The 15,189-nt window shown below is 63.1% G+C and overlaps 1 protein-coding gene across 1 annotated transcript in view; it reads left to right on the top strand.

The window, feature by feature from the left end:
• Positions 1–73: 73 nt before the first annotated feature.
• The window catches only part of RTN4RL1 (reticulon 4 receptor like 1), a gene marked incomplete at both ends in the record, with an annotated part of 32,091 nt that continues 16,975 nt past the window's right edge, over positions 74–15,189 (top strand). Inside the window, 2 exons of the mRNA XM_082492919.1 lie at positions 74–218; positions 260–435. Of these exons, the coding sequence (XP_082349045.1) occupies positions 74–218; positions 260–435 (321 nt within the window). The remainder of the gene's footprint in view (positions 219–259; positions 436–15,189) is intronic.

The following is a 15,189-nucleotide window of genomic DNA, read 5'->3' as shown; positions in this document are numbered from 1 at the left end:
ACGGGCGGTGCAGCGGGGACCGATAGGTTCCCGGCACGGTCCCGATGGGTCCCTAGATGTCCAGCGGGCTACGATGTCGGGGCTGTCCCCCACCACCACCTTCACGTCGGGGCCGTGGCCCCGCCTCATCCCCCCTGGTGCTGACAGCCGCGGGGCTACGGGTCCCACGTTAACGCGGGGAGGAGGAGAGGGTGCCGGGGCTGTTGCCGTGGTGACGGGTCCGTGTCTCTCCCCCAGACTCCCCCGTGTCCCGGGGCAGAAGCCAAGTCCCTGCGAGGCATGGGGCAGGAGGGACCCGGGGGTAGCGGGGACCCCGGCGGGCGACAGGGGACGGAGGAGGCAGCAGAGACCCCCTGGGGACAGCGGGGACCTCGGCGGGGCAGTGGGGAGAGCAGCACTCCCGGTGGGATAACGGCACGCCTGGTGGGGCAGAGGGTACGCGGCGGGAGGGATCCCCGGGGGGTAGAAGGGGCCGCGTGGGGGGCAGCGGGACCCCGGTGGGGTGGTGGGACCCCGCTAGGGACAGCGGGGACAGCCGCGACCGGGGTACAGTGAGGACAGCGGGGACAAGGGCGCAGAAGGAACAGCAGAGCTCCTTGTGGGGCGTGCGCGACCCCGCTGGGCTATCAGGGACCCGGAGGGGACGGTAAGGGGCGGAGGGGGACGGCAGGGGGCGGCAGGGACCCCCGGGGGGGCAGTAGGGATAATTCTGGGGCGGAGGGGACAGCAGGGACAGCCGGGACTCCGATCGGGTGACTGGACAACGGCGGGAGCGGGACACCGCGGAGCGGAGGGCTCGATAAGGGGCGGAGGGGACAGCGGCGACGGCAGGCCGCCGGGAGGCGGCAGGCACGATGCTGGGCAGACGGGACAGCGGGGACAACCGGGACCCCGGCAGGCGCGGGGGTGGGGGGCAGACCCCCGGTGCGATACCGGGGTACAGCGGGAGGCGGGGGAAAACCGGAGAGGACGGCGGTGGGGCGGGGGCGACAACCAGTCCCAGGGGGACCACAGAGCCCCGGGAGAGCGGTGCGGGGTCATGCCCCCCGGTGGGGCGGAGGAGATCGGGGCGGGCGGGGTGGGGGAGAGGGGGAACGGGACCGGCGCGGGGAACGGGAGCAGCGGCACTTTCACGAAGTGTCCACGGGAGGCGGGAGAGGCGGTGGCGGCGGCGGCGGAGGAAAAGGGGGGGGCCCGGCCGGGCTCGCCCAGCCCTGCCCAGCCCTGCCCGCCCCGTCGCTGCCCCGCCCCGCCCTGCCCAGCCCTGCCCGCCGCTGCAGGCAGCGCGGCACCGGCACCGGCACCGGGCGCCCCTTTATAGGCTCGGCCCGAGGGGGTGGGGGGCGGCGGCGGCCCCAGCCCCGAGGGGGCGGCTCCCCCCTAAAAGCCGGCGGCGGGACGCGCGGCGGGCAGAGGCGCGGCCGGCGCTCCCCGGTGCTCCGGGGCTGGCGCTCCCCGGTGCCGCTGCGGCTCGGCCCGCCATGCCCCCGCGGGGGCTATTCGCCCGGGCCCCGGCTCCGCGTTCCCGGTGTAGCAGCAGCCACCGCTGCCGCCGCCGCTACCGTTCACCGCCGCCGCGCCCGCGGCTCTGAGCGCCGCCGCCGCCGCCGGGAGACCGCGCCCGCCCCGGCTCCAAGATGCTCCGCCAAGGTGAGCGCCGCACCGGGAGGGCACCGGGTACCGCGGGCAGCGGGGGCAGCGGGGCCGGCCCCGAAGTTTGTCTCCCTGCCGAAGTTGGGGCCGCGCCGCCGGGCGCCCCCCGCCGCCGCCGTGTTACCGCCGCCGCCGCCGTCACCGAGGCTCGGGCACCCCCCGGGGTCCCCGGGGAGCGGCACCGGCGGCGCACGGCGGGAGCGCAGCGCGGCGAGGAGGAGGAGGAGGAGGAGGAGGGGGAGGAGGGGGGGATGGACACCGGGAGGAGCGAGGGAAGGCACGGCGGGCGCCGGGTCCCGCAGGACTGGGGACGCGGCGGCTGCCGCGGGCACCGGGGGACGGCGGGTCCCGGAGGCATCGGGGCTGCGGCGGGCGCGGGGGGGCACCGGGTTACGGCGGGTCCCGAGGCGCCGGGGACACGGCGGGTCTCGAGGGGGTTCGGTACTCGTCCTTCGGCGTAAGGGAAGGAGAAACGGGGCTGACCGGGCGACGCGGGGGGCTCGGCGGGGAAGTTGGGGCGAGCCGTCCCGTTCCGCCCCCCCCGAGGAGATTCGCTCCGCTGTGACATCACGATATTTCCATGGCAACCGCCTGGGACATCATCGGGGAGCTTTTTGACATCACGGCGAGGGGAGAAGCCGGTCGTCCCGGGGGGTCCGGGGCAGGAGGGGGGGGACAGGCCCCCCTGCCCCGCTGCGCCTGGGCAAGTCCCGGAGAGATGCCGAGGACAGCATTGCCGTGCGGGGGGACCCCCGCAAGACCCCCGGCTTCCGTCCCACACCCCAGGGAGGCGGTGGCTGTGCAGTCCCGGGCCCAGCCTTCACCATCACCACATGCCCCTCACTGGCGAGGCTCTGGGAGCGGGAGACAGTGCCAGCACGGCAGCCCCACACATCGAGATGCAGACCCCCGGGCAGGGCAGAGTCCCCACTGCCACCCTAGGGATGCTTTTTCCTGCTGGGAGGAATGTCACCTTGCGGCTGCGGGGCCTCGCGCTTGGATGCTCCTCTCTCTGGCTCCCGCCTTGGCTTTGTTCGGCGTATTAGCCCAACTGGGCTGGTGGTCTTGAGAATAAACCCCAAGCCCTCGGAGCATCCTCGGTTCCCAGCCCCCGTGCTGCCGGCTGGAGGAAAAGCATCATCTGGGCTGGGAAACCGGGAGCCTGAGGTGGAGGCAAGCAGCGGGGCCACCGGCAGGGTTGCATCCCACCAGGGGTAGCCTGTTAAGGTCAAGATGTACAGCTTTCATTTCTGGAGCTAGAAAAACAAAATGCAAATTGAAGAGCCTGTGGGCTAATGCAAAACCTATTCTTAAAGTTTTTGTCTTGTTAAGCAAGGAAATAGAGTGCCAAATAGGCTTTGTTAAGTGGCAGTCTAATTAATAATTTAAAATCTTGTAGCTGTCTTTCATTAGAATTTATCTGTACATCAACCACAAAATCAGTCAAACACACTCATTTATAAGTTAATGCCATTCCTGAATAATTCAACAGGCAGTTAGAGGAGGCCTCCATCCCGCCGAGAGGCTCTCCCCTCCCCGTCTCGCCGGGGCCAGGTGTCCCTGGGCAGGGGGTCCCGGTCCCCGGCATTTGCCCCAAGTGGAGTGTGGAGGGGACACCTCATGCGGGGGCTGAGGGGAGATGGGGAGAGCTGCTGCCAGGGTGGGGGTCCGGGGCCAAACCCCTCGCGGGTGGCTGGCTTTGTCGAGGGACGTGGCAGCGGGAGGCTGTGCTGGCAGGAGGCAGCGCAGGCTGATGGTGGCAGTGCCACCACCTTCCCTGTCCTGCTGCTGGGGACCGGGGTTGGGCACAGGGCTCGAGGATGTGGCAGGGCTTGGGGGAACCCTGGGTGACATCCCCAGGGGAAGCAGCTCCATGTGTCCGCTCATGGGGGAATGGCTTTGTGCAGCGCCTTGTGGGGCAGACAGGATGGATGGTGGCATGACTGGGGCAGTGCCCAGGGGCATTTTGGGCCTCCTGTGCCATGTGAGCTCCAGCTGCGGAGGCACCGAGCAGCCCCGGTGGGATTCGGGATGGATTTTGGGTACTGGGATGTCATTGGTGGTGTGGCAGCGGGTGACCGTGTGGGGTACGACTCCAGCCTGGGTGAGGATCTTGGCGGGGTCAGTCCTGTGCTGTGCATCCTGCCGGAGGTGGCCGCAGGCAGGAGTGCAACGCTGGCGATGCAGGAGAAGGAGATTTCCAGGTCAAGGATGACACCAAGGTCATGGGCAGCCACGGCCCTGCCATCGCTCAGCCCATCGACGGGGTGTCCGGTCCCTGTCCCTCCCTGCAGGGGAGCAGCCGGCAGGCAGGGTGCGGGCACAGGCTGGGCTGTGGTTCCTGTGCTGGGGAGCCGAGAGCCCAGAAACCTTTCTGCTTATAAAAGTTTAATTTCCTAAAGAGCTGAGAGGAAGCCACAAGCTCTCTGTGCCTGGTGAAGGAAGGGGGGTGGCTGGAGGGGGGTCAGGATGTGGCCCAGGCTGTCCCTGTGGCAGTGCCAGGGGACAACAAAGGGGCGCTTGGGCAGGCGAGACCTGCCTGGACCTGGAGCCGGGATGTGAAGGAGCTGTCACTGCTCGGTGACCCGTGTTGATGGAGCTGGGCAGGGTCAGAGTCGCAGCCATGTTCGGCTCGGTGGTATTCCCACCTTTTGCCTAAAGTGCCACACCTGGTTCCCCGTGGTCCCATCCAGGTGCCCAAGGCTGCAAGTGATGCTCCAGGTGGCCTCAAAGAAGCGCTGCCCTAAAAACACCAGCGAACCTGTCGGAAAAACGTAAAAATAAGCATTTTCTGGCGTGATTTCACACCCACCTTTCCCTGAGGCACCTGGCGGTGCCGGAGCCGGTGGCACGGGCCAGAGCTACAGGCAGTGGGGTCCTTGCGGTTTGCAGGATGAGGCCATGAGTGGGACATGGTCGCCCCAGGGCCGGGCAGGGATTCGGGCTGCTGAACACAGCTGGAGTGCTGATGGGTTTTGGCAGCAAGAGCCAAAACCGTGTTTGGAGGCAAACAACCCAGGCAGGGAAATGCGGAAGCCTAGAGGGATACGGTGGTGGACAGGTACAGCCAGGGCCACCCCCCATCGGGGGGTCCCCAGCTTCTGGCGGTGCTCCCGCCAGCCCTGAAGCAGCGTGGAGGCAACCCCCCCCCCCCCCTCCTTGCGGAGGAGTGACCTGGGACATGGCCACTTCAGCCCTTCGGCACTGGGGACAGCCACCCATCCCACTCTGCCCCACACTGGGGCACCCCGGGGTGACGCAAGGAGCTGCTCGGGCCACCCCCAAACAGCCAAAAACTCAGGCTTTGTTTGCAAAGTGCAATCCAAGGGCTTAGCCGCGTTGGGTATAAACTCTGGTTATTAAGAGCAGATTATGTCTTTAAAAGTGCTTTGGTGGAGCGGCAGGCAGCGGCGGGCAGGCGAGGTGCTGTCACCCGAGCAGTGGGGGCTGTTGTTGGAGCTCCCTGCAGGGCGGGACGGGACGGGCAGGGTGCTGCCCCGACCCAGCACCCGCCGAAGGAGGTTGGTGTCTCATTTAAGAGCAGAGGCAACAAGTGGGAGGCTGCCGGGAGAGCCATGGGGCCAGGAGCAAGGTGGGGTCAGCGAGGAGGAGCTGGGGATCTGTGTGCCAGCGTGGGCAGGGGTATGCAGGGCACAGCCCCGAGGGCACCTCTGGGATGCAGGAGCATCCTTGTCCTCTCCAGTGACGGTGCTCCTTCCCCGCTGTTTTGAGCTGCCCAAGCACAAGGGGGGATGAGCCAGCTCGGCCCCAGGTCCCTCCGCTGGCAGCGTGGCTGGTGCTGTCCCCGCTCCGGATGTCAGCGCCGTGTCCCATCTCCCAAATTGAGGAAGCGCTGATCCCCCGTACCATCCCTGCGGAACGGCATTGCCATGGAAACCCACAGCCCTGCGCCTGCCGCCCGGCAATCAAGGGGGGACACACACACACACTTTTAGGAATATTATTTTTACTGATGACAAATGATGGAGGCTCGGTGCTGACGGAGGAAACGCCTGCGCCCGGTGCCGGGCATTGCCCGCCCTCCCCAGCAGCTCGTCTTTCTCCTGCCCGTTTCGCCAAAGGCAGGGCATGGCTTGGCACGTGCCACGTGCCGATCCGGCAGCCATGGTGCTGCCAGCGTGTTAAGTGTGGGCAGCAGCAAGCGGCAGATGCAGGACGAGGAGACGCAGGGGGCAATCTTCTTTGCGCAGATTAGGATTGGGGGGTTATTAAGCAGAAAATGCTCCATTTGGTGTAGAAAGCTCCTTTTCCTCTTTAACAGCACATGTGCCCGCCGGCTGCTTGCTTCCTGGTGGCGCTGGCACAGCGGCTCAGAGCCAGTCTGGCTCCGGCAAGCGGCTTTTTGCAATGCTTCTGCCTGGGCTGGTAGTGCCACGATCGCCCCAGTGACTCCCAGTCCCGAAAGCAGGTTGCACTCAGAGCCACGTCTCTCCCTGGCTCGTGTCCGGCAGGATGGGATGGCAGTAGGTTTCGGCCCCGTAGAGGTGATGGCACAGTAGGTTGGGGCTCCGCGGTGGTCCATCGCATCCCAACGGTGCCTGGCCATGGGGAGAGCGGGGCGCCGGAGCTGGAGGGCATCGGAGATGCTCCACATGCACCCCAAGTCCCAGCATCACCATCGCCGCAGGAGGCTGTGCCCGTTGTTTACCGGGGAGCAGCGGCAGGAGGGAATTTGGCTGCTGCGCTGGCAGGGCTCCTTACGGAGGCAGCCCTGCAAGCGGAGGGGAGGTGCCAGCGGCTCCGCCAGCCCCGTGTGCCGCACTTGGGAACCGCTTCCCCCCCCCCCGCCAGCTGTGTTTGCACTGCTGTTTGCACTGATTTGCTCAGGGAAACCCTGTGTGCCGTGGCCACGGGACCCCCATGGTGCCATCTAAGGGGTGCAAAGCCCGTTCTCGTGCATGGAGAATATCCCGCTGTTTTTTGGCCCCGTGATGAGCCCGCAGCGGCTCGGGTGAGCTCTCGTCCACAAGACCTTCACCCAGCCAGGCATCCCCCTGGGCATGGGGATGCGCTTGCACAGGGCAGAGCCCCTCTGATCCCCCAGTGTGAAGGCAGAGGGGGGCAAAGGCTGCCGGCAGCATCTGCTGCCTGCCACTGCCAGCTCCTGTCATCCCTGTACCCCCCCTCCCCCGAGCCACCCTGCCTCCTCGCTGCCTGCAAATTCAGCAGCCCATCGGGTGCTGGATACGGCCACCCTGCGGGCAGCACACCGGAGCCGGGAGAGGGGCCGGGATGATCCCCCCTCGGCAGGGATGTGCCGAGGTGTTTGTGCTAACAAGCCCGGCGTATTATAATTTCAATGGAATTTAAAAAACAAAATAGTCCTCAGACAAACGGCTCCGCAGTGCCTCTGCCAGGGCCTAAGATCTGCTGCTATCTATTTTTTAATAATTGAGGGTAATAAATATGTATTTCTTTCTCCTTTCTCTCCATACTCCACAGCTTGTCAGCTCCCTGCGTCTCTCCTCTGATCAGACCCCATCTTTGCCGTGCGGAAAGAAAAAAAAAAAGGGAAAAAAAAAAAAAAAAGGGGGGGGGGGGGGGAAGAGAGGGGGGGAAAAAAAAAAAAAGATCCTTTAAGCAAAAAAGGATTAAAGCCTTGAAAGTAGGTCTGCCCGAGCTGCTCAGCTCTCCCTGCTCCCCGCCAGCTGCAGCCAGGGCCAGGGAGGGCTGTGCTGGGGTGCGAGGAGCATCCCCAGGTGGCTGAATCCGTCCCCGTGGGGTGTTTGTGGGTGCAGAGCCCGGCTGGGCAGCGGCAAATCCCCCGGGGAGCCAGGCACAGCCGCCAGGCAACTTGGCAAACCGCTGTTCGGAGCCAGTTCTGCTTCGGTGGCAAATATTCCCCAGCGCTTTATTCCCTTTGGTTTTTTGGATGAGGACGTTGGCCTGAAAACCAGAGCGGGGGGGTGGGAGGTGGTGATGGCAGGGCCAAGCGCAGGGTGTGCTGCGGGACCCCCCCCGGCCGTGGGATGCTGGGGCGGAGGAGGCGCTGGTGTGAAGGAGGCGGCTATTTATAGCTTCCCTCGGCTTTTGTTCCTTTTCCAGTAGAGATCTTCTCGAAATAGAAACAGCGCCGGTTGCGCGGCCGCTCCCCGGGCCAAGCCTGGCCATGGGGGGGGGGCACCTCCAGGCCCAGGGTGGGGGGACACCCCCTGCCACGAGGTGCCATCGCGTCGGGCATCCCCCCATCCTGCATCCCTGGAGATGGGGCTGGTGCGGGATGGGGAGGGGGAGCTGCCCCGCTGCAGCCTCCCCTGTGCTGGCCATGCTGGTCCAGACCCCACGGGGGTGTCAAAGGGCTCTGGGGGGAGCGGCTATGTGGGGAGGGGGGATATGGCATTGGGTGCCCCCAGGGAGAACGGGTGCAGCCCTCGGGACCACCCTGGCAGGGTCCATCCCCGTTTTGCAGCTCAGCCGTTGCCTCTGCTCTTCCCTCCCAGCGTCTGACCGCCCCCCATCCCACACACCCCCCCCTCCATCTCTGATCAATATAGCTGGGAAAAACAAAACAAAACAAAGTAAATATTTAATACGATCCAGGGAGCCACGGCGAGCGCTCCCCCCGTCTGTCTCCTCCGCCAGCCGCTCGCAGCAGCTCCCCGGCCCTAATGAGCCTGAGTGCAGCAGGGATCGATGGCGAAGACAACCTCCGCAGAGGGGTCAGGTCCACCACATCCCCCCCGCCCCGTGCTGCGCCGGAGCCGGGTCTTGGCCCCCCATCCCCCCCAGGGCTGCCTGCCCTTCTCTTCCTCCTCCTCCTCCTCCTCCTCCTCCTCCTGCCCTGCTTTTCCTCTCCTGCGTCCCCTTTGTCCTTTCGGGCTCCCGGGAGGGACGTGGGCTCTGCTGCTCCAGCGCAGCCATCCCTCGTCCTGCTGCCACATGGGACATGAGTTGTCTCAGGTGTCAGCTCGGGGCTGGGGGCTTCCACGGGGGTGTGGGATGGGGTGTGTAAGGTCCCCACACTCAGGGAGCAGCTCCTCATGGATGGGGATGTGGAGCCCAGACGGTCCTCAGAGACCCTCAGAGCTGTCACCAGCTTCCTAATCAGTGCCAAGACGCTGTCCCTGCTCGTGGTGTGACCAGACCTGCCTCCTCCTCCTTAGCAGCCTCTCGCCCCTTTGCCTCAGTCCCCACTGGGGACCTGCATCCTCTGGTGTCCCCCAGAGACCCTGGACGCTGACGCCGTTCGTAAAGCGCCAGTGCCAGGCGGCTGGCAGACTTGCCCCGGCAACGCCAACATGGAATGTACCTCATCCCACTTTGGCTCCATGTGTTTTCCAAGTTTGGATGGTCGCTGTTGCTCCGGTGCCAATGCTGACAGAGGGGCACTCGTTAACGGGAGCTGTCAAATTGCTGACAAAGCCAACCTCCGCCGGACAAAGTCCCTGTTGTGCCCCCAGGCTGTGCCGTGGGTTTAGGAGAGGGGCCGAGCCATGCCCCTGGCCAGGCACTCCATGGGATGGACCCATCACCGCACGGCCTCATCCTGCCCCAGGCTGTGGCTGGTTTCCCAGCAGGGTGCAGAGGTGACAACCTGGAGGCAAAACTCAAGAGGAGCATCTGGCTGCGCTTCTCTGCCACCATTAGCGCTTTGCAAATTGTTTTTCTGTGGAAAAGTCAATTGTCCTTGGTGGCACCTGGGATGAACCCAGGGCTGAGTGCTCTCTCCGGGATGGGACAAGAGGAACAGCTGCGCTGCCCGGCACCCCTTGCCCAGTCCCACCAGACCTCCAGCGCCATGAGGAGCCCCGGCCAGGCTTGCCCCTGCCCCGGCGGGTGCGGAGGATGCAGGGATGGAGCGACACGGAGCCCTGGCCAGGTTGCGCTTGGGGATGACAACTGGATTTACAGCTGGAAAACAACCTGGTGCACCCCGAGCTTGGGGCGGGGAATGTCCTTCCCTGGTGGCTTGGGGGCTGTCTCATGTCTCCAAGGTGACACCGAGCATCTTCCTGCAGTTTGGGGGTCTCCGGGCAGGAGGGAGAGTGCAGAGGTGCCGGGACAGGACTCCCCATGGGAAGCACAGGGGTGGCAGTGGCGCGAGGCGGGACAGCGGCGTGCGTCCTGCGTCACAGACGCAGGCTTGTGGCAAGGTGCCGAGGAAGTTTTGCAGCAGCATTAGAAAATGTTGACATGTTTTTTGAAACAATTTCAGATCTGATATCTGCGCCAGATTGAGTTTGTAACCAGCTTTATTGTTTAAGCCTGCTGGGATTTCATCAAAGGCGTCTGCTGTTTACCCAGAACCATTTCATTGTAGAAAACAGCAAACAGACCTGCATTTCTATCTGATTTCACTTTTTCCTTTTCCTCCTGAATTTAAGTGCTTGTGAAAAGCATGGCTGATAAGGCAGAGCAATGTGGATAAATCCCGAGGACCGACTTGGCAGAGGCTCCACCAGCTGCTCCGAGTTTATTAATAGACCGAAGGCAGTTGTGGGACCGGCTGCCGGGCTCCCTTAGCTGGTTTTGGGATCTCCATCCCGGCAGGTTGAGCCAGGTTCTGGCTCCTCAGGATGCTAAAGGACGGGCAGAGGATCCATGCAGAGCTTTTTTTTTTTGCCACTTTCAGTGCAACTTCAGATTTAAGCTATGAAGGAGCCGATGTACGTCGCTCCCCAGGGAGTGGCAGTGACCCAGGTGAGCGATGTGCTCCATGACAAGCAGGGCCAAAGCCGATGCAGCCACGGGAAGCAGAGAAAGATGAAGGAGATGATACCTTCGAAAGGGGCCCGACATAAACTGCATTAATCCTCCTCACACCTTGGTCCTCTGGGGGCCGCCTGCCCGGCTCTGCTTTCTGCCCATCGCTGACCTTGGAAACATGCCGGAGAGGAGGGTTCGAGGCTCAAAATGGGGCGCAGGAGGGTTTTACAAGGAGCTGAGCCAGGGGCTGTGGCCCTGCCACCGTGGGTGGCTCTGTCCTGGGCATCCTTCCCACAGCTTCTTCGTGGGTGCTCCTCATGGTCACCCACCACCAGCATCATTTTTCCCTGGGGTTTGGCATCTTCCCCGCTTGGGAATGCTCATCCCTACCTTCTCTGACCTTTGGGACCAGGACATGGTGGGCTGGGGGCCGGTGAAGCACGCTCCACCGTCTCCCCATGCCCCTTCGGCATCTCCTGGCCGCCTCGGATGACGGCACTCCCTGGGTGGGTTGTGCCGGTGGCACCTCGCCGGCGCTCCGAGGGCTTGTCTCTTCCATCGATCACACCTGCACGGTGACAATGTAATTTTTATCTTCGGTTGTTTATTTCTCAGACAGAACTACTTGTAAATTCCGAGAAGAATATATATCCCCGCGCGTGACAGATCCAGCACACGGCGATTAATCTGCCCTCTTAAGACCTGAATGCAAAAGTGTCCCAATGTCACTTCTGGACGGGGTGTTGAGCCCCAGGGCAGCGCTTTGGGGACGCGCAGGGACCCGGTGGCAAAGCCTGCCCTGGTCCAGGCGACGCTCCCCTATTACTTATTGCATTCACTATCAGCTCTGGTGGTCCCGGGCCAGTGCTCGCAGCCAACCCAGCTCTCCAGGCTCAGGCTCCAGCTCTTCTTTTTGGGAGGTTTATGCAAATAGGGCTTCTTTTTTTTTTTTTTTCCCTCTTTTTTTTTTTTTTTTTTTTTTTAATTCCTCGCCGCTGCTTCTCCGCCGTGCCCCAGATAGCAGAAGTGCTGAGGACAGGCGTTTGCGTCAGGTCCTGCGGCACCCGCGTCCCGGCCGGCCGCCCAGCCGAGGGGAGGAGGGACGCGGTGAGAGGATGTCCCAAGGGGAAAGGGGCAGAGAGCAGCCGGCAGAGGCCGAGGACAGAGGGGTGAAGGTCCTTTAATGGTCGATACCTCCATATCGCCCTAGCGAGGATGGGCACTGGTGCCTGGCAGGCACAGGGGTGTCCCCAGCCTGACTGTGGACGTGCCCCCATCGAGGGGTAGGATGGGGAACGGGGTGTCAATCGGGGTTCTGCAGCAGCCCGCGGCCCCATCGGCAACACCCCCCGTGCCATAAAGCTGCTTATTTACAACCTCCTACTCGGGAGCATCTGGGAAGCGAAGCGCGTCATTTCCAGAGAGAGCAAAATGCTGCATATTTCAGTGTCTTTTGAATTTTTTAGGTTTCCCTGAACTGTGCTAATGGGTTGGCGGTGGCGGGGGGGAGGCGAGGGCCCAGCCCAGCTCCCGGCCTGCCTTGCTGCTCCGCCGCGCGGCCATGACTGCATTGCTGCTCTTAAAATATTCAGTGCTGTTGGCCACAATTTCACAGCGGGTCAAAGCGCGCCGAGCCAGCAAGAAGGAGGGAAAGTGTGACAACGAGATTAACCCCAGCCCGGCAGGTCCCCTCCGTGCTCGGCAGGCTGAGCACGATGTGCCGCAGCCGCCTTATCCCAGGGGACGGCCGGCGAGGCCGGGAGGGCTGCGACACCCGAAATGCCTCTGGTCACCCCATCTTGCCACATCCATGGTGTCACCTCCAAAACGCTGCAAAGGGACAGCAGGAGCATGCCGGGTCCCACCGGGAGGGCTGAGTGTTCCCTGGGCTCCATCATCTCCCCCAGGCAGGGGATGCTCCTCTCCTTGCTCCAAGCCTGGTGCAAAGCCGGAGCTGTGCCAGGCGCCCGGCATTGCCCTGGCTGTGCCGCTGGATGAAGGGCTGGAGATACCCCCAGGTCTTGGGGACTTCGCCAAGAGTCCTCAGCGCTTCTGCACCCCGAGACGTCACGGTTCCCAGCTCTTGCACAGCCATTCGTTAGCGCTAATGATGGAGCGTCAGATTTACGATGCAAAAGAGCAGCCACTTGAACCTAGAGGGGATTGCGGATGGGGGTTTAGCAATCCTGCCATCAGCCCGGAGTTTGCTCTGCAGTTGCTGGCTCGTCTGCCAGGCTTTTCTGAGAAATCTTCTGGGGCTAGGAGGGGAAAAATGAAGCAAAGCAAGTGGTCTGTGCCACCCGTGCAAGGAGGGATGGTGGAAGGTGTCCATGCACAGGCGCGGAGCCTTGGGTGGATGGGAGAGGCTGCCACGGGCAGAAGGGTCCGTGCCAGGCTCAGCTCCAGGAGCCGTGTGGTGTCTGGAGGCCAGAGACCTCCAGCAACTGTCCCTCGCATGGGCCACGCGCCCTGGAGCTGGGCTACGCCGCATGGCCAGCCTGGCCAAGGCTTGGTCTTACATCTCGTACTTCTTCCTTGGCTTTTTGGTCCCATTCCGTAACTTCAGAGCTCACCGGCAGTGGCATGGATGGTCTTCAAAGCCCTTCTTGCATGCAAGCGTGGTGTCATCTGTGGGTGGTACAGCTGATGGGCGCTCTTCTGGGGTTTTAAGGACACTGTGGCTGAGCTATAGGGGTGTCCTTGGGGGTCAGGATCAGCCCCCAGCCCCTCACTGGCCTCTGGATACGAGAGGCAGCTGCTGGATTGGGGGTTCTGGCAAGGAGCTGCTGGTGACCCTCGTCTGTCCCAGGTGGCCACCTCCAGCCTGAAGGCAACCAGCCCCGCAGTGGCACTGACCCGTCCCCGAGCACACCCGCTCGGCCCTGAAATCTCACTCCCCAAGAGTACACGGGCACATTGGCATCTCTGCCACGCTCGGGGGCCGGACCGGTGGTGCCCCCCTCGAGCCGGCCCCGGGGGTGCCCTCCCGCACCCGCACTGGCGGTGAGCCGGGCTCTTCTCCCTAATTCTGCTTGATCCCTGTTAATGTACCAGCAGATGTTCTCGTTATCCATTTAAACATATAATCCTCCCCTGAATCCCACTAAGCTCCTGGCCTCCCCAATACCTTGTGGCAGTGCGTTCCACAGGTTAATTATGCATTTTTAATTAATCACCGAGCAGAGAGTGACCCATCAATAAGGGATGCGAAGCTCCAGCAGCTGGGAATAGTCGGCAAACCGTCCCCAGGCAGAGCCGTGACGGTGTTGCGCTCTCCCTTGAATAACAAACCTGGCTCTAAAAATTCCCAGTTTGTGGATCTGCCGTGTCTGGGGGATGGGATGGAGCCGTGCCCGTACGGATGGGACCCTCCATGCCCCATGTCCCTCACCAAACGGGGAGGAACCGCATTCCCACCGGAGCTGTCTGGGTCCCACCTGGGAGTGATGGAGCGAGCGCAGGGAGGGGAGGAGGAGCAAGGCTGAGAGGGAAAAAAAATCACATGTTGTTTTTAAAAGGCATTTTTGAGTGAATGCTGAATAGGGTTTGGGAAAATTGCCTTAAAGGCCTGTTCTCTGCAGGGACGGAGCTTTTCATGGAGCACGAGTATTTTGAAACTTAATTGCACATTTGCACGGGCTAGTGTTTTTATTTCTCTCAGGTCTCCGAGGTGGTCTTTGAAGATTGCTGTCTCTCTGTAATGGTTTTCTTTATCTCAAATAAATTCCGCACACCTGCGAGGTGGAGCTGCTTGAAAGAAATGATGTCGAAATTGGCTCTCGATTTAATAAATCTGCAAATGGAGCTGGGATGCAGAGAGGCGAGGTGGCCGGTGGGGTCGGCTGCGCCTCCTCCCCGCTGCCCGCCTCCCCTCGCCCTTCCCCTCTCCTGCCCTCTCCATCAGCTCGCTGTCAGCCCCTCCGCGGGCCGGGGCGAGCGTGGGGCTGAGCCGTGTGGGTCCAGACGCCGCCTTTCCCCCCCGGCAGCTGCTGCCGCTACATCTGAACGCTCTGGTTGAACGCCTTGCGGTGCAGACCCCTCTAACGCCCGCCTGGCCGTGCATTACCCTGGCACAACCCGCCCGGGCGGCCGAAACCGGTGGCAAAAGCCGCCGTCGAGCGAGCGTTTAGAGCCCGGCCACGCGTCGCGAGCGTGCCGGGCTGTGCCGGCCGGAGAGGATGCTACAAGCTGAATGCCAACTATCCCAAGGACCCGACGATGCCGTTTTCTTTCCTGGCCTTGGGTTTGGGATTTGGAGCCGCGGTTTGCTCTGGCGGTTCTTCCTGCAGCCATCACCGCCTGCCACCGGCAGTTCCTCCTGCTCCAGTAATCCGCGCCCGGGCTCCCCAGCTCACCGGGGGGACATTTAGCCGGCTCTCCATTTTGGAAGCAGAGCAAAGCACCGGAGAAACGCCTGCGGCACAGTTCGGCGGCGCTGGCTGTGCCGCTGCAGCAGGCAGGAACAAATCCCCCGGGCAGCCGGGGCAGCGTGTGCCGGGCAGCCCCCGCCGTCAGGCGGAGAGGAATGGGCGGCCACGGGAGTACACAGACAGGTTAATGGCAGCCGCGGATACTGCACAATTGGATTTTGCCTCCCCATTTCTTAAGGAATCGGCGTGTCTTCCTCGCTGAGAAATCCGGCGGTCCCACTCCTCTCCCCGGGAGCCTCGCTGGCAGTGGGGTGACCTGTCGCCCGTGGAAAGCACCCAACAGGCCGCTCAAAATGCTCCTTGCCGGGCTCCCCAGACACGAGGTTACCCGCAGAGGCGGCGCCGCCTCCTGCACAAACCCCGGCTGCGCGCGTTCGCTCGGCTTCAGGCAAACAAGACGTCGGGCGACTTTATTGCATTGCTGGATTTTGTTCCACTG

This window comes from Vanellus vanellus, assembly GCF_965231255.1.
Source record: "Vanellus vanellus genome assembly, chromosome: 19".
Taxonomy (NCBI): domain Eukaryota; kingdom Metazoa; phylum Chordata; class Aves; order Charadriiformes; family Charadriidae; genus Vanellus; species Vanellus vanellus.
This window is presented reverse-complemented; position numbering and strand designations above follow the sequence as displayed.